Source organism: Suncus etruscus, chromosome 14, assembly GCF_024139225.1.
Source record: "Suncus etruscus isolate mSunEtr1 chromosome 14, mSunEtr1.pri.cur, whole genome shotgun sequence".
Taxonomy (NCBI): Eukaryota; Metazoa; Chordata; class Mammalia; order Eulipotyphla; family Soricidae; genus Suncus; species Suncus etruscus.
The window spans coordinates 33,737,465-33,760,851 of record NC_064861.1 but is presented as its reverse complement, the minus strand read 5'-3'; the positions used below and the strand labels follow the sequence as shown (position 1 = coordinate 33,760,851).

General features: G+C 41.5%; 2 protein-coding genes across 3 annotated transcripts in view; both read right to left on the bottom strand.

The window, feature by feature from the left end:
* Positions 1–6,846, bottom strand: part of FNIP1 (folliculin interacting protein 1) — an 88,679-nt gene extending 81,833 nt beyond the window's left edge. For both annotated transcript variants that reach the window (XM_049786710.1, XM_049786711.1), the window contains exon 1: positions 6,685–6,846. In XM_049786710.1, coding sequence (XP_049642667.1) covers positions 6,685–6,776 — 92 coding nt within the window. In that variant the 5' untranslated portion in view covers positions 6,777–6,846. The remainder of the gene's footprint in view (positions 1–6,684) is intronic.
* A 115-nt stretch (positions 6,847–6,961) lies between these two features.
* The window catches only part of MEIKIN (meiotic kinetochore factor), a 78,937-nt gene continuing 62,511 nt past the window's right edge, over positions 6,962–23,387 (bottom strand). Inside the window, exons 13-14 of the mRNA XM_049787375.1 lie at positions 7,947–8,007; positions 6,962–7,634 (exon numbers count right to left, since the gene is read on the bottom strand). Of these exons, the coding sequence (XP_049643332.1) occupies positions 6,962–7,634; positions 7,947–8,007 (734 nt within the window). The remainder of the gene's footprint in view (positions 7,635–7,946; positions 8,008–23,387) is intronic.

Sequence of the window (23,387 nt, the reverse complement as noted above, 5' to 3'; positions counted from 1 at the left end):
AGCAATCTCAGGAAACTCACGGGGAAACACACTGTTCAGCCAGGCCTTAGCAGTGATGGCAAGGTTTAAGGATCACACCTCAAGATGTTTAAGAAGTGACCATGTGGTATGGAAGATCAAACTGAGGCTGGTCACAAAGCAGATGTCTTACCACTACACTAACTCTCCAGCCCAATAATTTATTTTTTAAAGAAACCATTTTATGAGATTGTACTGGGGTTATACTATAGGGGTTAAGGCACTCTACCTTACACAGGCTGAGAGAGGTTGATCCCAGATATTATATTAGAGATAGACCCCAAGTACAGAAGACAGAAAGATGAAAAAGGAGGAAGGAAACAAAAAGCATTTTATAAGTATTCAGAGTATTAAATTTATACTTAATTCTTATGTTCACCGGAAAAGTGGCTTGACAGGAGAAAAGTCTATCTTCTAGGAAGTACCTTTCTCAAATTCTTTGAAACATTATAACTGTTTTTTAGTTCTAAAATGACTGGAATAATACTCTCCCTTTGATAACTCAAATTTATATCCCAGCTCAAGAAAATTAGATAAGCAAACAGAAATCTATATGTAAGAGTGAAGGGCAGAGGTGGGAATGGGAGGCTAGAAATAGAATATTGAGCTTACAGTGCTAGCCCTGCATGTGGCCAACCTAAATTCAATCACACCACCTGGTATGGCCCAAAATCCCATCATCTCTCTCCTCCCAAAAAAACTCAAGTCTAGGACTAGGGAAATGACAATATAAGTTTGTTTTTCTTGATCATAATTGATAGTAACTGGTAATAATACATTGATAATACGTTGTTCTCTAAATATTTTCATTTTAATTAGTTTTAGTATCACCTCCTGAACTGTAAAGTGCTTTAATCCATTCCAGTCATATATTGTTCCATATATGACTCTCTGTGCCAGACACCATATGGCTTCCTTAGTGAAGGGTGGAGACAAAAGAAAATGGGTGAAGACTAAAGTGTGATTCCTGATCATCTTTCCTTTGGAGTAAGCATAAAAGAAATTACTAGGGGCTGGAGAGAGAGCACAGCAGTAGGGTATTTGCCTTGCATGTAGCCCACCTGGGAGGGACCCTATTCAATTCCTGGCATCCCATAAGGTCCCCTAGCCTGCCAGGGGCAATTTCTGAGTGCAGAGCCAGGAATAACCTGAGCACAGCTAGGTGTGGACAAAAAACCAACCCATCAATCAATGAATAAATAAAGTTTAAAAAAAAATAAATGAACATTTATCACTTAAAATTAATGTCCTCTATCATAGAGCCTTAAATTTTACTTACCAACACCTAGCCCTATGTACTGCTTATTCTAGAAACTGATTCTTATAGACTGAGTTTAAGTCAGAGGCCACAAAGAATCTCATTAAAAAAAGTTGGGGCTGGAGAGAGAGCACAGCAGGGAGGGTGTTTGCCTGCATGTGGTGGAACCCAGATGGACCCAGGTTTTAATTCCCAGCATCCCAAAAGGTTCCCCCGAGCCTGCCAGGAGCAATTTCTGAGTCCAGATCCAGGAGTAACCCCTGAGCAGCGCTGGTTATGGCCCCAAAAAGCCAAAAAATAAAAAAATAAAAGTTACAGGGCCAGGGTAATAATACAGCCATGAAATGTCAGAGGTCAATGGCTAATAAGTAATCTAACGTAACAATTTAAGTTGATTAAAAGTAAATCAAAACAGTTCTAGAAAAGAAAATAGTATATTGGAATGAACACTAAATTTAATCTCAAAGACCTAAAAAAAAAAAGACATAAAAAAGTGCTGAACTCAATTTATTAGGAAAACACAAGTTGAATAACAAAAAATATTAAACCCATTAGTATGACTAGAATCAAAAAAGCCTAAGTTAATTATTAACCCAGGAAAAGGGATATAGCTTAGCAGAGGAACACAAAACTTGCATGCAGCGAGCTCCAAAAAGTGATTTAGAAAACTTTGGCAACTTTGTTAGTTAAGTTAAATTGTCCCAGCTATCCTACTCTTGAATATCCATCCAAACAAATATAAATATCTATCCTCATGAAAACTTAAAGCACACAGTTCCTAGCAGCACCTTACAGGCCAAAACTGGAAATAGCCTACTATATGCAAACTGAAACTGTATAAATAATCGTGGTATATCCATATAACAAACTACTAAAATGGAAGTAACCATTTCAGAAATAAAAGTAGAAACTGAAAAATACAACACAGATAACTCTCAAAATTATTGCTATATATTTAAATATGTTTGGACACCAAGAACTATAAATAGTCGATTATATTTATGTGAAATTCTAGGAAAAAAGTTGTTCTTAACTGAGCTTCAGTCTTTTTTTTTTTTCAGTCACACCCCGTGACACTCAGGGGTTACTCCTGGCTATGCACTCAGAAATCACTCCTGGCTTGGGGGACCATATTGGACACCAGAGGATTGAACCGAGGTTGCACACAAGGCAGACACCTTATTGCTTGCGTCACCGCTCCTGCCCAGTCTTAAAATGTCTTACAATGTACACCATGATGTTTCCCCCAATGTCCCCAGTTCCCCTCCTTCCCAACCTATCACCTCCAGTATCTCCAACTCCCCATCTCTCCTCCCTCTCCCACCTCCTTCTTGTCCAGAGTGATCAATTTCAATTATCATTGTCATAGTGATCTCTTCTCTATTTGTGCTCCACTATTTGTGGCAGGCTTCTTACCATGAACTGGTCTGCCAGGCCCTCATCTCTAAAAGTCAAAACTTTATTTTAGGGCCCGGAGAGACAGCACAGAGGCGTTTGCCTTGCAAGCAGCCGATCCAGGACCAAAGGTGGTTGGTTCGAATCCCGGTGTCCCATATGGTCCCCCGTGCCTGCCAGGAGCTATTTCTGAGCAGACAGCCAGGAGTAACCCCTGAGCACCGCCGGGTGTGACCCAAAAACCAACCAAACGTTACAATATGTTATAATATGTACATCACCCTTCACCAGTGCATGTCTCCCACCACCAATGTCCCCAGTTTCCCTCCTACCCTTCCCCCACCTGTCTCTTGGCAGAAGCTCAAGCTCTCTCTTGCTCTCTTAGCCCTCTCTTGCATATCACTTTATTCCCTTTACAGCATCCCATTTTTGTCCAGAGGATCAGGCAAGAAGCCTGCCATAAAAAGTGGGTCGGTGCAGTTAGGGTAGAAAAGGGACCACTATGACAAGGAAACTTGGAATTGATCACTGGACTAAAGTCAAAGCTTTAGTCTTTGTTGAATCAATTAGTGATTAATCCAAGCTCATGGAAGAGGTTAAGAGAAAAAAAAAATGTCTCCACGGAGGTAGGGAAGGGAAGGGTAAAAGGGAAGGGATGGAAACTGGGGACCCTAGTGGCAGAAATTTTGCATTGGTAAAGGGTGTACATTGTATGACTGAAACTCAATCATGAACAACTTCATAACTGTGAAAAAAAATTGTATTATGAAAAACTTTGTAAACCAGGGTGTTTAAATAATGTTTAAAAATCTAAAACAAGAACCCGGAGAGAAAACACAGCGGTAGGGCGTTAAGATGGGCAGTGGTTCGAATACCGACGTCCCATATGGTCCCCTGTGCCTGCCAGGATAGATTTCTGAGCGCAGATCTAGAAGTGCCGCCAGGTGTGAGGCCAAAACTAAAAAACAAAACTAAAACATATAGGAGCCGGAGAGATAGCACAACGGTAGGGCATTTGCCTTGCATGTGGCCGATCCAGGATGAACCAGGGTTAGATTGATTCCCGGCATCCAATATGGTCCCCGAGCATGCCAGAAGCAACTTCTGAGTGCAGAGCCAGAGTAACCCCTTAGTGCCGCTGGTGTGGCCCCAAAACAAAACAAAAAATTAAATCAAAGTTAAAAATAAAACTACAGTGGCTAATGGGCATATGACTATAACATAACAAAATACAAGGAATAATGCAAACTTAAATGGCTTGTTAACTAAATTAGTTGACTAGAGTTACATATTACTAGCTATAGGGAGATAGCCAGTGTTCTTTTATTACAAATACACTTGTCCACATATTGTTAATTTGAGAGGGGCTCCCCAAGCAATGCTCAGGAGGTAGGCAACCTGATTCCAGGCAGGCAGTTCAATGTGCCGGTCTGAGAATGCTGTACTGCTGGGGGCCTGCAAGTGCCAGGGATTACAGTGCTAGGGTGCCTCCAGAGCTGTACCTTTTGATGTTTGTTTGTTTTTGTTTTTTTGTTTTTGGGCCACACCCAGTAATGCTCAGGGGTTACTCCTGGCTATGTGCTCAGAAGTTGCTCCTGACTTGGGGGACCATATGGGACACCAGGGGATCGAACCGCGGTCTGTCCAAGGCTAGCGCAGGCAAGGCAGACACCTTACCTCTAGCGCCACCTTCCTGGCCCTGTACCTTTTGATGTTAAGAGAACCATTAGTGCTGGTCATAACCCAAGGGGATAGCATAAAAGATATGCACCTGTATGCCGGTATATTTCTTCAAGGCCCACGTTTTATTTTTAAAGCGAGAATATTGTAATGCAGTTAACTGGACTTGCATACTATTCTTACAAGGGAAAACGAACAATAATTATCTATACTGTTACTTGCCTTCTTAGCAAAGTTGTGAAATATCACGAGATAACTGATGAAAGTGCTTTGGCAACTCAAAAGTAGTATTACACAACTATACAGTAGATTTTACTTGTTTTTTTTTTTTTTCAAATAGATGTGAAAGTATTTTTTCTTCACAGGAGTGACTCTTGAGACTCTCAAAGTGAAGCAGAAATAGTGTGTACAAATTTCACCTTTTAAGTTAATATCTCTCCTGATTCTGCTTTTTTTCCTGCTAGATGATGGATGAATAGGGAATGTTATCACAACTAAACTTTCACTTTTCCAAGTATATGAAACATTCAAATTTTAGTTTGTTAGATTACTGATTCTGGGGCCACACTCTGCAGTGTTCAGGTTTTATTCGAGATTTTGCTCCCAGGGATAACTTTGGCAGGGCTCCTGGGAGCACATAAAGTGTCAGGGACAGTATCTGGTCTGCCACGTCCAAAGCAAGTTCCCTACCTGCTGTACTTTAGCTCTGGCCACAAACAAATATTATAGAAACACATAAAGACAGTAAGATATGCATGGCAAGACAATTATTTCCCGGTAGTAGAAAAAAAAAAAAAACAACCTAGAAAACAATCTCTCAGAAAGCACTTTCCAAAGAAGTTAAAATTGAAAAGGTAAATTCCTTTCAACAGCAGTTAAGATTTCTTTCATTTAACACTCCAACTCCGTATGCACCCGTCAAGTTTCCTAAAGCGGCCTGCAGTCGTGAGAGGGTGAATAATTTTATAAACATCAAACCCTTTCACCCCAGGTGATCCTTTCTTTCTTTCCAAGTGTCTTATTGTGTCCTACGTCAGCCGACGGCCTTGGCTCTTAGCTTTGCGACCAGACAGATTTGAGCGATATTTGACATTTCGCCTAATTCCATTTGTTTCCAGGCTGCAACAAGTATGAAGGTTGTTTGGATGACATAATCAAGTCGACTTCCAAGGCAGTTAGTTCCACGACACACACACACACACACACACACACACACACACACACACACAAATTCCCTTTTACATTAAATATTACGCTTGCTTTTTTTGTTGTTGTTTTCTAAGTTGTTATACACACACACACACACACACACACGAATTCCCTTTTACATTAAATATTACGCTTGCTTTTTTGTTGTTGTTTTCTAAGTTGTTATTTTTTTTTTTTTCAAAACTGGGATGATGCCTAGGCGATAAGTTTGCTACCGTCTTCAACGTTGAGTTGACAGTAAGAAGAGATAGATAGATTAGATAGATGATAGATAGATGATAAATAGATTAGACTGATGATAGATGATAGATTGATAGTTAGGCTAGATTAGATAGATAGATAGATAGATAGATAGATAGATAGATAGATAGATAGATAGATAGATAGATAGATAGACAGACAGACAGACAGACAGGTAGGTAGATAGACAGACAGATAGGACAGATAGGATAGATCGATCGAGCTCCTTTGGATCGATAGATTAGATAGATAGATAGATAGATAGATAGATAGATAGATAGATAGATAGATAGATAGATAGATAGATAGATAGATAGATAGATAGATAGATAGATAGATAGATAGATAGATAGATAGATAGATAGATAGATAGATAGATAGATAGATAGATAGATCGAGCTTCTTTGGATCGGTTGGGCCGTTCAGCTAGGTGAAGAAGTGGAGCCTGGCCCGAAGACTGATTTTCCAGTCGCAGGTCTCGGTGGCCCCTGATTAGAGAGGACCTGAGCTCCCAAGCAACATGATAAAGACGGGCGGAGCTTCGCTGGCTTCCGAGGCCCCCGGCCCAGCAGCTCCGTGCGGGTCCCTCCACGACCGCCCCGGGGGGCCCCGGGTCGCGGGGCGGCGGGGAGGGGCCGCTGTGCGCCGAGGGAGCTGGGGCGCGCAGAGCCGGAGCGAGCCCGAGCGAGGGCCAGGCAGGGCCGCGCGTGGCTCGCGCCAGGGACGTAAACAGACCCGGGGGCGGGGGGTGGGGTGGGGAGTCGCGCGCGCCGAGCCTCCAGCCCCTCCGGGCCCCCGACGGCCGGTCCTCGACGGCCCCCCAGACGGCCCCCAAGCCACCACCACCCCCGGCCCGCGCCCCCCGGCCCCACGGCTGTTCCTACCTGAAAGCGCCATCCGGGTCCCTCGTGTCCCTCCCGGGCGCGCCCGAGCCGCCGCGCTTGCTGAAGAGCTTCTGGAACAGCGTCGGGGCCATGCTGGCGGCCCCCACCGCCGGCCGGGCCGGTCCCGGGACGCCCCTTAATTGAACAAGGGCGCTCGCGAGGCCCCCCGCTCCTCGAGCCGCCCCGCCACCCCCAGGAGCGCCTCAGTCATATGACAGAAATTAGTCACTTCAAACGGCCACGGCGCGCGGGGCGGGGCTCCGGGCGGCGCGGCCGCTCATTGGCTGGCGGCGGGCCGCGTCACGTGGCGACGCGCGAAGCGGGGGCACGGGGCGGGGGCGGGGCCGGGGCCGGGGGCGGGGCCGGCCGCCATAGGCTGGCGGGGGAGGCCCTCACGTGGCAGTCGCGGGGCGGGGCGTGAGCGGTGGCGGAGGGGCGTGGGAGGGGGGGGGAGGAGGAGCGTGCGTATCTGCGCACGCGCGCCCGCGGCTTGTTCTTCCGTGACGTCGCTGTTCGCGGTCGCTGGCGCAGAGACGTCGAGGCAACTAGCGGCCGCCGCTTCGGGCCGGGAGCGGAGCCGTGGGTGGGGAGAGAGCGCGTGAGCGCCGGGCGGGGTCGGATTCTGGGCCGGACTTTGAGCTCCGCCTGACTGGCTGGCTGCGCGAGGCCAGCTGACCTGCGGGTTGGCTTCCCGGGGCTGCGAAGGACCGAGCGACCGTCCAGAGACACTGCAAAAGCCGCCGCGGCCATTTCCGACACAGACACTGCGAGCCCAGCTCAGAGCTCTGCGAGCGGGAATTAACTCACGCCTGGGAAGAGCTAGGGACAGAATTTGCACCTCATCTGGGAGCCCCTGCAGCGTCGGAAAGCTCCTGGGCTCCCAGCCCTCTTCTTTGCGGAGAGGAAAGAGGCTGCAGTTGTAGACGAAACGACTTTTCCAAGAAGAAAAACTTTGGAGGCCCGAGCAATAAATAGTACAGCAGTGAAGGCGCTGACCTGCTTCAGGCCCTTGCACCATCTACTGTCCTCCAGCACACACACACACACACACACACACACACACACACACACACACCCTGTTGGAGCACTGGGCTTGCACACACACACACACACACACACACACACCCTGTTGGAGCACTGGGCTTGGAGCAAGCCCTGGGCACCTCAGTCATTTGAGGCGCTCAGGCTAAGATTCATTCTGCGTTTATTGCCTACAATCCAAAAATAACAAGTAGCATATGATCATAGTAGCTTGCACGCACCTCTGAACTGAAGCTGATTCTAATCTGGTAACACTGAAGATTTCTAATAAGACACCATAGGCTGTGGAGTATTTATATGAGGATGGGTGTTCAATAAGCCAATAAATCATCCAGGGAAGCATTTAAAAAAAAAAAGGTAGCCAACTACATATGATTACAAGAAAGAGGTTCTAGCCTGTCTACATCAGGACCAAAGACACTTGGTTGACCCATAGCTGATACAGAGAAGAATAGTTTCAGGTACCCTCCGAAGTAATTTCCACAGACACTAAGCTTGTGTGCTTTAATCTTGGGGAAAAGTTACCTCATGGATAATTTTGGATATGAACGGCGAAGGAAAGAATGTTACTGCTTGCACAAGTAGTACTTTTAGTATCTAATCACGTAATAATGTCATTTTGGTAGTCTCTAATTTTGAAAGGTACGTGAAAGACAACTTGCCGTTGTCATTTGCTGTATCTTACAGCATAATAAATTACTAGATCAGCACACTAGAATGATAAGGATTTCTACTGGAGTATTCCAGTTAAATTGAAAGTATTTTCAAGTTTAGAATCAACTTTTTTTTTGTCTTTATTTAACATTCTCCGGCCCCAAAGATAAGATGTCTTAGTTCATGGAGTCAACAAGGATTCACTTGGTTATCTATGCTTTAATGCTACCTGAAAATGGAAACTCTTGGACAAGAAAGATGAAATTTAAGAACACATTTTCACTCAGGAGTAGAAGATGCCAGCTCCCTCAAACACTAACAATTGCTTCCAATGACACAAAAGGCTTTTTTTCACTAAAACATTTGTTTTTCTGAGATATAGGAGGAAAGGTGTCAGTAAAATTTCAGATTCTTTACTTTTACCCCATGCCTTAATTGTGCTACATTTCCTGAAACAAATTTTCATGTATAAATCTCAGAGCAAGATGGTCAAGTAAACTCAGGACTGTGGCTCAGCAGAAAAGCTTATCTCATGTCTGAGGCCATGAATTCAATCTACACACATACACACAAAACTTCATAAATAACATTTAGATGAAATCAGGGTTCCTTGTTTTTTCATTTAAATTTTTAAAAATAAAAAACAATTTAAAAATTGAACCAGGTGCTGGAGCGATAGCACAGTGCTAGGGCGTTTGCCTAGCATACAGCTGACTCAGGATGGACCTGGGTTTGAAACCTGTGTCCCACATGGTCCCCCAAGCCAGGAGCGATTTCTGAGCACATAGCCAGGAGAAGCCCTGAGCATCACCGGGTGTGCCCAAAAAAAAAAAAAAAAAATTAGACCAAACCAGGGCGGAGAGAATTCAAGTGGTAATGCACATGCCTACCATGTGTGAGATCCTGAATTTGATTCTCAGCACCAGAGCTGGTATTACCTTAAACAATAATAAAAATAAGGATGCTGTAATATAATTAGGGGATAGTATTAATTTGAGGCACTAGAAAATTAATATTCAACAAATATTTCCTGAGTTCTTCCAAAGCCTCAGATTCTGTAAGGGACTCAGGATATGGTTCTCACCAAGAGACTCTATTGTTCTTAGCACATAGTTCTTAGTAAAAAAAAAAAAAAAAGATGTTAGCATGGAACCAGAGAGAGACTACTGGTTTTAGGCACTTGCCTTGCATGCAGTCAACCTGTTAAGATTCCTGGCACCATATATGGTTCCCTAATCCCCCCAGGAGTGATCCCTTAATACAGAGCCAGGAATAATGCCTAAGCAACGCTGGGTGTAGAGTGATCCAGTTGGACTAGATTGAGAAAACAATGTGGAAACAAGAAATAGTACAGTGAGTAAGGTACTTGTCTTGCATGTAGCCAACCTGGGTTCAATCCCAGAACCCCAAGCATGCCAGGAGTGATCCCTGAAATTAAGACAGTTAAGCCCTGAGTATTGCTGGATGTGGCAAAAAAAATTTTTTTAATTAAAGAAAGCAATTTAAAATACATTAAAAATCTTAGGCTTTATCTAGAGCAGCGTTTTTCAACCATTGTGCCACGGCACACTAGTGTGCCGTGAGATATTGTCTGGTGTACTGTGGGAAAAATTCCAATTTCGTCCATAACGTGTGACTTCAGCATGATTGGTCTATTTGTGAGCTGAAGCGCATGTTACGGACTATAAAAACTAAAGACAGAGACTGAGAGCTGTTGACGAAGAGCTGCGTGTGTGTGTCTTTTCTTCTATTCCTGCCAAAATATCAGCTTTGTGTTCAGCCAAACAGGCCCAGGTTTCGCACTGAGTATGTAAACAGAAATATGAACAATCATAAAATACTTTATTATTTCATAATAAAGTAATTATAAAATAATTTATTTGTGTTTATTTGATTCCTATTCAAGGAAATTATATATATATATATATATATATATATATATATATATATATATATATATAGGCACAGAGTTAAATTTTTTTTAACATTTTCCTTTTTGGTTGGTCACAATCGCAGCGCTCAGGGGTTACTCCTGGCTTTATGCTCAGAAATCACTCCTGGCATGCTCACGGGACCATATGGGATGCCGGGATTCGAACCACTCTCCTTCTGCATGCAAGGCAAACACCCTACCTCCATGCTATCTCTTCAGCCCCTTTTTAACACTTCCTTTTTTGTTGTTGTTGGTTTTTCTGGCCATACCCATTTGATGCTCAGGGGTTACTCCTGGCTAAGCACTCAGAAATAGCCCCTGGCTTGGGGGACCATGTGGGACGCCGGGGGATAGAACCGCGGTCCTTCCTTGGCTAGCGCTTGCAAGGCAGACACCTTACCTCTAGCGCCACCTCGCCGGCCCCCTTTTTTAACATTTTCTAATGGTGGTGTGCCTCGTGTTCTGTTTTGTTTTGTTTTGTTTTCATGAAGAAAGTGTGCCTTTGCAAAAAAAAGTTGAAAAACACTGATCCAGAGGACACTAAAGTTAGTTATTAAGGGATTTCAAGAGAATAATTAAAAAATCTAATTCAATTAAAGGCCCACCCACTCTGGGAACCAAGTTTGTGATGAATCCTATAAATTACATGGCTTGAAAATTAAAAATTCAATTAGTTTGAAGGTAAAAGGGAATAAATAAATACAGAGATAACCGTCAAAGCTGTTAAGAAGCAGTATCTATGGCAGCTAAAGACAAAATGCAGTCAATTGCTCTAAGATAGTAACTGAAGCCAGAGTTAGAGGAGCTCACCTAGGAATGTGTACAAAATGAAAATAGATGAGAATGTACAACTGAGTTCTAAAAGAATTTCAGAAAAAAATTTAAAGATCAAAGAAAGTGAATCTTCAGAATAAATGAAAAGAGGGGGGCCTGGAGAGATAGCACAGCAGTGTTTGCCTTGCAAGCAGCCGATCCAGGACCAAAGGTGGTTGGTTCAAATCCCGGTGTCCCATATGGTCCCCTGTGCCTGCCAGGAGCTATTTCTGAGCAGACAGCCAGGATTAACTCCTGAGCATCGGCCGGGTGTGACCCAAAAACCAAAAAAAAAGAAAAGAGGGACTGGAGCCATAGCACAGCAATAGGGCATTTGCATGTGGCCAACCATGGACGGACCCAGTTCGATCCCCATACAATCATCCGAACCTGCCAGCAGTGACTTCTGAGCGCAGAGTCATAAGTAACCCCTGGTGTGACCCAAAAACAAAACAAAACAAACAACAACAACAAAAGCCAGAATAAATAGAAAAGAAAAAAACTATAAGTGTGATTAAAGCTTGGTGGATTTTTTTTGGGGGGTCACACCTGGCATTGCTCAGGGGTTACTCCTGGCTCTATGCTCAGTAATCACTTCTGGCAAGCTTGGGGGACCATGTGGAATGCTAGGATTTGAACCACCGTCCTTCTGCATGCAAGGCAAATGCCCTACCTCCATGCTATTCCTCCGGCCCTTTTTTTTTCTTTATTTAAGCACCATGACTAGTAGTTAGGTTTCAGTCATTAAAAGAACACCCCCCCTTCACCAGTGCAACATTGCCACCACCAATGCCCCATTTCCCTACTTCCCCGCCCCTACCTGTATTCAAGACAAGCATTCTACTTCTCTTACTCATTAACATTGTCGTGATAGTGTAGTCATCTCTCTAACTACAAGCACCACTCTTTATAGTGAGCTTCACATCGAGAGCCAGTCATTCCAGTCCTCATCTCTGTGTCTCTCATCTCTGTGTCATTATTACAATAATGTCTTTAGTTTTTCTTAAAACCTGTTGATGAGTGAGACTATTCTATGTCTATCTCTCTCCTGACTTATTTCACTCAGCGTAATGATTTCCATGTTCATCCATGTATAGGAAAATTTAATGACTTCATCTCTCCTGATGGCTGCATATATTCCATTGTGTATATGTACCAGTTTCTTTAGCCAATCATCTGTCGAAAGGCATCTTGGTTATTTCCAGATTCTGGCTATTGTAAATAGTGCTGCAATGATTATAGGTGTGAGGAAGGCCTTTTTGTACTGTGTTTTGTGTTCCTAGGGCATATCCCTAGGAGTGGTATAACTGGATCATATGGGAGCTCAATTTCCAGTTTTTTGACAAATCTTCATATCATTTTCCATAAAGGCTGGACAAATACAAATGGATTAAAGACCTTGATATTAGACCCAAAACCATTAGGTATGTAGAATAACACATAGGTAAAATACTCCATGACATGAGACTAAAGGCATCTTCAAGGAGGAAACAGTACTCTCCAAACAAATGAAAGCAGTGATAAACAGATGGGACTATATTAAGCTGAAAAGCTTCTACACCTTTTCAAAGGAAATAGTGCCAACGATACAAAAGTCACCCACAGAATGAGAGAAACTATTCACCCAATACGCATCCGATAAGGGGCTAATATAGAAGACATACAAGGTACTGACAGAACTTAACAAGAAAAAAATCTAACCCCATCAAAAAATGGGGAGAAGAAATTAATAATTTCTCAAAGAAGAACTATACAATGGCTAAAAGGCACATGATAAAATGCTCCACATCACCAATCATCAGGGAGATACAAATCAAAACAACAATGAGGTACTATCTCACACCAGACATTGGCACACATAGCAAAGAACAAGAACAATCAGTGCTGACAGGAATGTGAAGATAAAGGAACTCTCATTCACGGTTGGTGGGAATGCCATCTAGTCCAGCCTTTTCGGAAAACAGTATGGAGATTCCTCAAAAACTGGAAAGTGATTAAAGCTTTGAAAGACAATTTCAGAAGCCATTCCTGATTGGAAACATCAAGAAGAAAGTACTAGGGGCCGGGCGGTGGCACTGGAGGTAAGGTGCCTGCCTTGCCTGCGCTAGCCTAGGACGGACCGCGGTTCCATCCCCCGGCGTCCCATATGGTTCCCCCAAGAAGCCAGGTGCAACTTCTGAGCGCATAGCCAGGAGTAACCCCTGAGCGTCACAGGGTGTGGCCCAAAAACCAAAAAAAAAAAAAAAAGAAGAAGAAGAAGAAAGTACTAATTAGTTTATCTGGGAAAGGATGAGTAGAATGAGATCTGGAAAATATCACTTAGATCTCTGTATGAGTGTAAAATATCTCTTAGAGCTGTGTCTGTGTGCTGAAGGAACTTTTATCTGTAAAATAAATGTATTTCATATATACATATTATACAATATGAAGAGAGCCTTCATAACTAAACTATAAACAAAGTACGGATGGTGGTTTGCATCCCGGCACCCCATGTGGTCCCCTGTGCTTGCCAAGAGCAATTTCTGTTTTTGTTTTTTTTTTTGTTTGTTTTGGTTTAGGTTTTTGGGCCACACCCGGCAATGCTCAGGGGTTACTCCTGGCTGTCTGCTCAGAAATAGCTCCTGGCAGGCACGGGGAACCATATGGGACACCGGGATTCGAACCAACCACCTTTGGTCCTGGATCGGCTGCTTGCAAGGCAAATGCCGCTGTGCTATCTCTTCGGGCCCCCAAGAGCAATTTCTGAGTGCAAAGCCAGAAGTAACCTCTGATTGTCGCTGGGTGTGACCCAAAATAAAAAAAAAAGAAAAGAAAATATAAACAAAATTACAAATATCTTTGTTAATGTTAAGGCTTTGTTAAATCATTTATGAGAATATCTTCATAGGATTTTAAAAAAAATACTATGCAGGGGCCAGAGCAATAGCACAGCAGTAAGGCGTTTGCCTTGCACTCAGTCAACACAGGATGGACCCTGGTTTGAATCCCGGCATTCCATATGGTCCCCCGAGCCTGCCAGGAGCGACTTCTGAGCACAGAATCAGGAGTAACTCCTGAACGCCACTAGGTGTGACCAAAAAAAACAAAAACAAAAAAAGTATGCAGGGTCTAGAGTGATAGTACAGTGGATAAGTACTCTCATGCAGGTGACCCATGTTAGATCCTCAGCATCCCATATGGTCCCCCAAGCACTGCCAGCAAATGATATCCTTAATGCAGAGCCAGGATTAACCAACCCATGAGTGCCAATGGGTGTGGCATAAAATAAAAAATAAATTACTATGCAGGTTAAGTAACCTCAAATTAATCAATCAATTTTAGAATTTCCTTTCATACAGAAGCAACTTGAAATTTAGATTCACCTACATTTATATATTATATTAGCAAGGCCATCAGTTAAAATGTCACCAACAGTTTCACAACTGTAAAATGTTCATAGAAAACAGTTCTACTGCTTTTTAGGAAGGACATTATTGAGATGCTATAACAAGTTATATTTTATCCCTTCCCCCAAAAGACAACCACCCAGAATTCTACAGTAGTATGAAGGATGTTATTTGGGGATGAGGAAATAGTGCATGATTAACTGTACATATTATACATTCCCTGCTTCAGCAAACCTTGAGTATAGAGTTTCTTTCAGTCAGACCTGAAATTAGGTCTCTCACTCATGTGGTTTCAATTAAGTTCCGTTAAAAATAACTTGTAATATAAGCATTTTTAATTTTAGTGCTTCGACAATTTAACTACATTTAATTCATACAAATGATAAACTGGTGGGTGGGGATAACTAGTGTTGGCTTAAATAATCTAGCTAACAAACAATCTTCTAATAAAAGCTATTTTTTCTTATTTTACAATGCAAATACATGTTCTACATAAATACATAAACGTTTCTTTTTAAAAATATAACATTCTCTATAGAATTTTTACACCAGGACATATCACATAACTAACTGAAAATTTTTAAGTTTTGAATTTCATATAATTTGAGGGAGACATGCTGATTTATGAACTTTGCCTTCACAATCATGTCTTCAAAACAGTAAAAACTCAGCGACAGATGCTATATCTTGTGATTTGTTTTTATTATCATATCTGAAAAAAAATAACAATAGGTTACTTCATATACATCACAAGCAAGTATTCTATAATTATTATTGCTGTTAATGACCAGTTCTTGGCATTAAAAAGCTCTTGATGCTTAAGCCATTCAGTTATCCTATCAGGGCTTAGAAACTAAATACATAAACCTTTAAACAAAAAAAAGACTTGAATGTCCAAGAAAATCTGATGAGTAAGTTTAAATGCCAGACACCAGTATCTTTGCTATGCAAAGTATGATGCATGGGACAGTAGTAACTTAAGCATAGACTAGTTGGTTAAATGTCTATGATCTTGGGCCCCATTTCAGGCTCACTACATCTACTATCTTCAAGATTGTCAAGAAACTCAATGGTACATTAAGGTTTGGGAACCACTTGCTAGTCTATTCTCTACTCATTTTCTTTACTGACCTCACATGCTGTCTACTTATTTATTAAATACCTTAAAATTTGGGCCATAATCGTCCTTTTCATACCCCAAATATGAAGTCAACTTCCCAAGTGACTAACTAGTCCTCCACAAAGACCTAGTCTCACCAATTCTTCACCTCCTAAACCTTCATACACATAACCAGAACCACCCCCTATATTTACCCCTTACGTCACCTAGAATGCATAATTTCTGAAAATTCATAATAAAGAGGCATGGAAGTCACCATCTAACTGCTCTCTCTCTTCTCTCCTTTCTCTTTCTCTCTCACTAACGAATGCTAATATCTATTCAGTACTAAGCCCTAAGTATTATACCAATAAACTTTTTTTTTGGTTAGGTTTTTTTTTTTTTTTTTTGGAACCATACCAGACATTAGTCAGGGGGGTTACTCTGGCTCTGCACTCAGGAATCACGCCTAGTGTGTTTGGGACCATGTAGGATGCTGGAGATGGAACCCAGGTCTGCAGTATGTAAGACAAAAGCCCTAATTGTTATGCTATCACTTTAGCCCAGCATCTTTATTTTATTTTTGGTTTTTGGGTCATGCCTGGTGGCACTAAGTGTTTACTCCTGGATCTGCACTCAAAAACTACTCCTGAAATGTATTATGATCAGTTATGTCAACTATGTGGTGCATTTTATTTTGCATTTTCTTTAAATAAAAACATTTAAAAAAGAAAATCTACTCCTGGCAGCCTTGGGAGACTATATGGGATGCCAGGGATTGAACCCAGGTCAGCCACGTGCAAGGCAAGCACCCTACCCATTGTGCTATCGGTCCAGACCCAACGTCTTTATTTTATACTAATTCTTCTTTAACCCCCCAGTCATTGAATCAGGTCACTGATGTAATAACCCAGAACTGAGTTACAGACTTTGAGGTATTCTAGCTCATCTCTATTTTCTCATATTTCCTCATTGGAACTTTTGCATAACTAGTTGTTTTGTGTAACTAATTGTTTATAGGCTCACTTCTCATTACCATACTTCTTGCCAGAATGATTAATTAAAAGCTCTTGTAGGGGATAGAGAGATACTACAGAGATTAAGGTACTTGCTTCAAACACAGCCAACAGTGGTTCAATCTCTGGCGCTGCATATGGTTCCCTGAGCACCATCAGGAGTAATCCCTGAGTACCTCTGAATGTCCCCCAACTCCCCACAAAAGCACTTTGATCAAAATAAAGTCAAAGTCACTAGAGTATAGGAAATTGGAAGCAGTCCAGAATCTGATATTTAATTACTTTTCAAACTCAATAGTTAAATGATTCCCAATGTCTTTGTATCATCCTTCAGAGGGTTTCCCACCTTCCTTAAGTAACCAAACAAGGTTTCATGTGGAAGCAGTGGACTCGTTTAATATTTTTCATTTTTCTGTCAAATTGAACTTCAAAAAGAAAATTATGGTCTTAACATCACCAGAAATTAACTTCTAGCACCATGCATCCAAACTCAAAAAATATTTGCTGAATAAATCAATCAAATAGGCTCCTCTTTCTCCTCTCCCTCCTCTTCCCTCTCTTCCCCCTTCTCTTCCTCTCCCCCCTCCTCCCTCTTCCTCTTCCTGCCCCTCCTGCTCCCCTTCCCCTCTCCATCCTCTTCCTTCTCTTCCTCCTCCTGCTCCCCTTCCTCCTCTCTTTCTTCCTCCTGCCCCTCCTGCTCCCCTTACCCTCTCCATCCTCCTCCTTCTCTTCCTCCTCCTGCTCCCCTTCCTCCTCTCTTTCTTCTTCCTGCCCCTCCTGCTCCCCTTCCTCCTCTCTTTCCTCCTCCTGCTCCTCCTGCTCCCTTTCCTTCTCTCCCTCCTCATCCCCTCTTCCCTCTCCACCCTTCCCCGTCTACATGGTCCCTCTGACCTGCACCTAAAAGAAGAAAAAAAAAATCAATCAAATACAGAGCATTCTAGGACTAGGGAGATGACTTAAAGAGCTGGAGCTCATGCTCTGCATGCAGGAAACACAGGCTTGATCCTTGCATTCCACAGTCTTCCAGCACTACTAGAAGTGACCCCCAAATCCTTTAGAAGTAACCCCCAGCAATGCCAACTGTAGCCAACAAACAAAAAAAAATGCAAAATATCATCTATTTATTTTAAACACCTAAGAACAGATTTAAAAGGTTTGATGTTAATCTAGACTGATATATCTTCTCCCATGGAACTGACTGGCATACAACCAGAGCAATAGTACGGTGGGCAGGGTGTTTGTCCTCCATGCAGCTGACCTGGGTGCAATCCCCAGCACTCAATATGGTTCCCCAGCCTGCCTGGAGAGATCCTTGAGTGCAGAGCCAGACATAAGCCCTGAGCACTGAGAGGTAAGGTCCCCCCCAAAAAGACAAAAGTAAAATAAATAAACTGACTGGCATAGTCAATTATATATTTATATTAGATCTAGACTACATTTGCCTGATAAATATGACATAACTAAATTTATCACAGTATACAGTGGCCACATAATATAGTTTAAGGTTTTTTAATTTAATGATAACAGTTTTCAAAGGGGAATATAGTGAGCTAGATTTGTAGACTTAAGCTGGTATACAGAAGCAAATAATAATTACTGTATAAAGTGATTATTATAAATCAAGTACCTTATGTTAGATTCTCTCTAATCCCTGTAACAACTCTTTGAGGCAAGAACAACTATTATGTCAAATTTACATGTAAACAACAATGCACAAGATTTAAGAAATCTACTCATATAACAAGACTGATTTGATTTTAAGAATGTCCTGTTTTTTTTTAAAAGAATGTCCTGTTTTTTTTAAATTTACTTTATTTAAAGGGTATGTATCACATAGTTGACATAATTGATCATAATACATTTGTTTCCAGATCAGTGAGAGCAAAATTATTTTAAAAAAATAGAAAAAAGAAAGAGAAAATTAAAAAAAGTACAAAAATGTCCTACATATAAATGACTTCTACTGCCATTCACCAGCTATCAACCCTCAGACTGCAAATATCCATTTCATTTGTCCTATTCTAAATGATACTGCTATTATTAAGTTCTAAAAACTTGAGCTTAGTTGTATGTGTAGTTAATATATATTATATACCAGTAGTTAATTATATGTATATGTATAATCAATTTCTGTACTACCTTAAGATATGAATTTAAAATATTTCATTTATATTCTCGTCTAAAAGTCCACATAAAGCTTTTGTTTGTTTCTTGGGCACACTCAGTGGTGCTCATGGCTTATTTCTGATTTGAGCTCAGGAGTCAGTCCTGGCAGACTTGGGGGGGGGGGGGCAAATATGGTACTGGGGATTAAACCCAGGTCCACTGCACTCAAGGCAAATGCCCTACTGTTGTTCAATTACTCTGGCCTCAACAAATCCGAAGAGCTTCTTATAAGGATAACAAAAGGTTTGTTTTGTTTTGTTTTGTTTTGTTTGTGGTTTTTGGGTCACACCCGGCAGTGCTCAGGAGTTATTCCTGGCTACAGGCTCAGAAATTGCTCCCGGCAGGCACGGGGGACCATATGGGGCGCCAGGATTTGAACCGATGACCTCCTGCATGAAAGGCAAATGCCTTACCTCCATGCAATCTCTCCGGCCCCATAACAGGTTTTATCTGATTTTCTAAATTACAGTATTAGTTTGATAATATAATACATAATAGCAATGTTAAAATCATCCTACCCTTGGTTCCTAGTATAGCATTTTTTACTTATCAGTTGTCACAGTACAGAAGAGACTGAGTTATAGTTCACCTGTAGTCTCTTAGTTCCTAGAAGTCCAAAGCTATCCTCAGATCCCCAGATAATGCAGTTTCTAACACATTTGTTTAATTAATTAAATTTGAAATCTACAACTATAAAAAAATACAAATAAATGATGGAATACACACACCTCTTGGAAAAAGGCAAAAAGATGTCAATATTTGTCTGGAATATAAGAAGTACAATTGTAAAGGATAAGAAGCAAAACCACTATGTCTACATGAACTAAGAAACTTAGATTCATGCTCATACTTCCTCACATCACTTGAAATTTTTCCAGTAAATTACTGAGAACCAGAATGCTGAGTTCTGATTTTGATTCTGCCTAGTAATTAGCTGTGTGAATTTAGGCAAGTCATCTACTGGCCTGGCCAACTAATCAACAAGTTCATAATATAGTTCCTTTTTTGGGGGGGAGGGGGGGTCACACCCAGCAGTGCTCAGGGGTTATTCCTGGCTCTGTGCTCAGGCATCACCCCTGCAGGCTTGGGGGACCATATGGGATGACGGAATTCGAACCGCCATCCGTCCTGTGTTGGTTGCATGCAAGGCAAACCCCTTACCACTGTGCTATCGCTCTAGCCCCCATAATATAGTTCTTAAATGTTAACACGTAGTATAATTTCCTTGAGAACCCACCAAGTGGTAGGTTCCTGTGTCACACATCTAGAGTTGTAATTTATCATGTCTGCAATGATTCTTGTCTTCTGGTGCAGGTGATCAGAGATCATATATTGAGAAACCTATGGCTAAGGTCTCTTCTATCATGCATCTATCTGGCCATAACTATTGCTTTTTATTTTATTTTGGTTTTTTTTTGGGGGGGTGGCACACCCATTGGTGCCCATGAGTTACTCCTGGATATGCACTCAGAAATTAGGAGTCACTCCTGGTGGGCTCAGGGGACCACATGAAATGCTGGGGATAGAACTTGGGGTGGCCACGTGCAAGACAGCCTATCCACTGTACTATCAAGCCTGGCTGTCATAAACATTCTTGAACTTCTAAACCTCAACTTTTTTTATCGTATATTATGGACTTTTCTAGTGATCCCCTATCAGCGAAAACAACAATAACAATAACAACAAACTGATGGAGAATCATACCTGGAAATTCTCAAGGGTTGTTTGCTCCTGACTCTGCTCTTAGGAATTACTCTGGGTAAGGCTCAGGGAATCAAATGGGATGCTGGTGATCAAACCTGGATCTGCTGCTGCAATGCAATTGACTTACCCTTTGTACTATCTCTCCAGCCTCTCCAAAAAAATTTTAATTGGCATGATGTCAGTTACTAATGAAGCAATGACATACTGAACATACTGAACAAGGTTCTAGACTTTCAAAAGTGAGTTATACTCACAGTCTTTATTTGATTACTGCCAAACTAGCTCAAACATTAAATGCCAGACTAAAAATAGGCAGCTGCATATTTAAAATAACATGAGCACCAGTTAGCTTGGGGTTTTGCTATTTTTACAAAAGGAAAGGCAGATAAAAGTGGCCAGAGATGAAAACTAATTATACTTAATTGAGAAAGCTGCTAAATTAAGTAAAAGTATAGAAAGAAGACAGGAGGTGGAACAGTTGATTTTACATGCATCAAGGGACTCTATGAATAAAACAAAAAAGTTTGGTCTGAACACAAAAAAGGACCTCCATATATATATTGCCTAAAATTGTGACATACCTATTGTCATAAAGTAATATGATGAATCACAAAGGAAAACAATTAGAGAATTTATTCTTTTCTTTTAATTGGGAGAATTGTAGCCCTAGTCAGAAGTACTACTAGTCAGAGACTACTCTGAATGCAGAGCTTTGGAGTAGCTTCTGGCAGCGTTGGGCAACCATGCAGTTCCAAAAATCAAACCCAATTTTCACATGCAAAAATGTGCTCCAGGTCTTTAAGCCATCTCTTAGGCCCTGCTATCTAATTTCTTTTAACTTTTCGTTAAATATTGCATACACATAGAATATTACACATATGTCACAAACTTAACACACCCATGTAGCTAGCATGCATATAACAAAACAATATTACCAGAACAAAATTACCAGAGAATTCAAGCATATCCCTGTTAATTCCTCCTGTCCAACAAAATCATCCTCTATGGAGATTCCCATCAATTTAGTTTTACCTAATTTTGTATTAAATATTAGGAATATTAAATGTACTTTGTCTAATTATGTAAAATTAATCAAAATTGTTTTCTGTAGTACATTGCTAAGTCTTATTACTAAATAGCATGCTAGTGAGTGAATGTACTACTGTTGATAACTATTTAATTTTTTTGCCTGGCACTATTTTTTGCATCCACAGTGCTATGATTAATCTAGTATTTATCTTTCAGGTATGGGAGACCACACCTAGGTTTGCTCAGGGCTTACTCTTTGCTCTGTACTGATTGAGAATGGGACAATATGGGGTTCCAAAGAGAAAAATCTGAATTGGCTGAATGCAAGGCAAGTACTACCAGTTGTATTATTGCTCTAGCACTTCTTGTTTTTATCTTTTGATAAACATATGTACATATTACAACTAAATACATTCCTGAAAATGGAATTGTCTGTTCTCCAGGTCCAGGGAAGTGGAAGCTCTGGGTCTCTTTCTATCTCAGTGAAATTTCTAGAGGTACAATAATGTGAGAGTATGTTTCCTAATGTCAAGGATAAGATGTTTTATTGTTTCTTCTACACTATAGAGAAAAAGGGCAGAAAGTCTATTGGGTTTTTTTTAATATATTTTTTAAGTCAGATATTACCCATTTGAGTATGCCCACTTCAGAACCTTTTAAGTGGTCCAAAAGCTTATCATTTCAAGAAGGTCCAAGAGCAAGAGAAGGATCTGCCACTTGTACTATATGATCAAGCTGATCCAAAGATACTTCCTTAGGTATCAGTGAGAGAGAAGCATTTATTTTTTGTTTGTTTTTTGTTGTTATTGTTTTTGATTTTTGGGCTACACCCAGCAGCGCTCAGGGGTTACTCCTCGAACTCTAATCAAAAATCGCTCCTGGCAGGCACAGGGGACAATATGGGATGTCAGGATTCGAACCACCATTGTTCCTGGGTCAGCGCTTGCAAGGCAAATGCCCTACTGCTGTTATCTCTCTGGCCCTGCGAGAGAGACATTTTTTTTTTTTTGTTTTGTTTTTTTGGGCCACACCCGGTAACGCTCAGGGGTTACTCCTGGCTATGTGCTCAGAAGTTGCTCCTGGCTTGGGGGACCATATGGGACACCGGGGGATCAAACCGCCGTCCGTCCAAGGCTAGCGCAGGCAAGGCAGGCACCTTACCTTTAGCGCCACCGCCCGGCCCCGAGAGAGACATTTTTTAAAGTCTGTAATGAGTCATTGCAGAGGGAAGCAAAGCTCTCTCTCTCTCTCTCTCTCTCTCTCTCTCTCTCTCTCTCTCTCTCTCTCTCTCTCTCTCTCTCTCTCTCTCTCTCTCTCTCTCTCTCTCACTTTTTTTTTTAGAAATATCCTTTTGTGGGGGCCTGGAGAGATAGCACAGCGGCGTTTGCCTTGCAAGCAGCCGATCCAGGACCAAAGGTGGTTGGTTCGAATCCCGGTGTCCCATATGGTCCCCCGTGCTTGCCAGGAGCTATTTCTGAGCAGACAGCCAGGAGTAACCCCTGAGCATCGCCGGATGTGACCCAAAAACAAAACAAAACAAAAAACAGAAATATCCTTTTGTCTTCACTGGACCTTAGTAGAGATAGAACATTTAACACTGAACCACTGAGTCCTGATGAGATCTGAGATACCCATCATGAATTGTATGCTGTTTAATAATACCAAATCATAAAATTGGCTGTAAAGAATAGCTCACTGAATAGTTCAAAATGGTAAGAGTATGTATAAGATTGGGCTCCAATAGCTCTGAAGACACAAGTAAATAGTATGACTAAATGGCCCAAATGAGTATGGTCCTCTGTAATTTTTTACTTCCAACCTGAACTTATGACATCATAAAGAGTTCTCTACAATCAATTGTA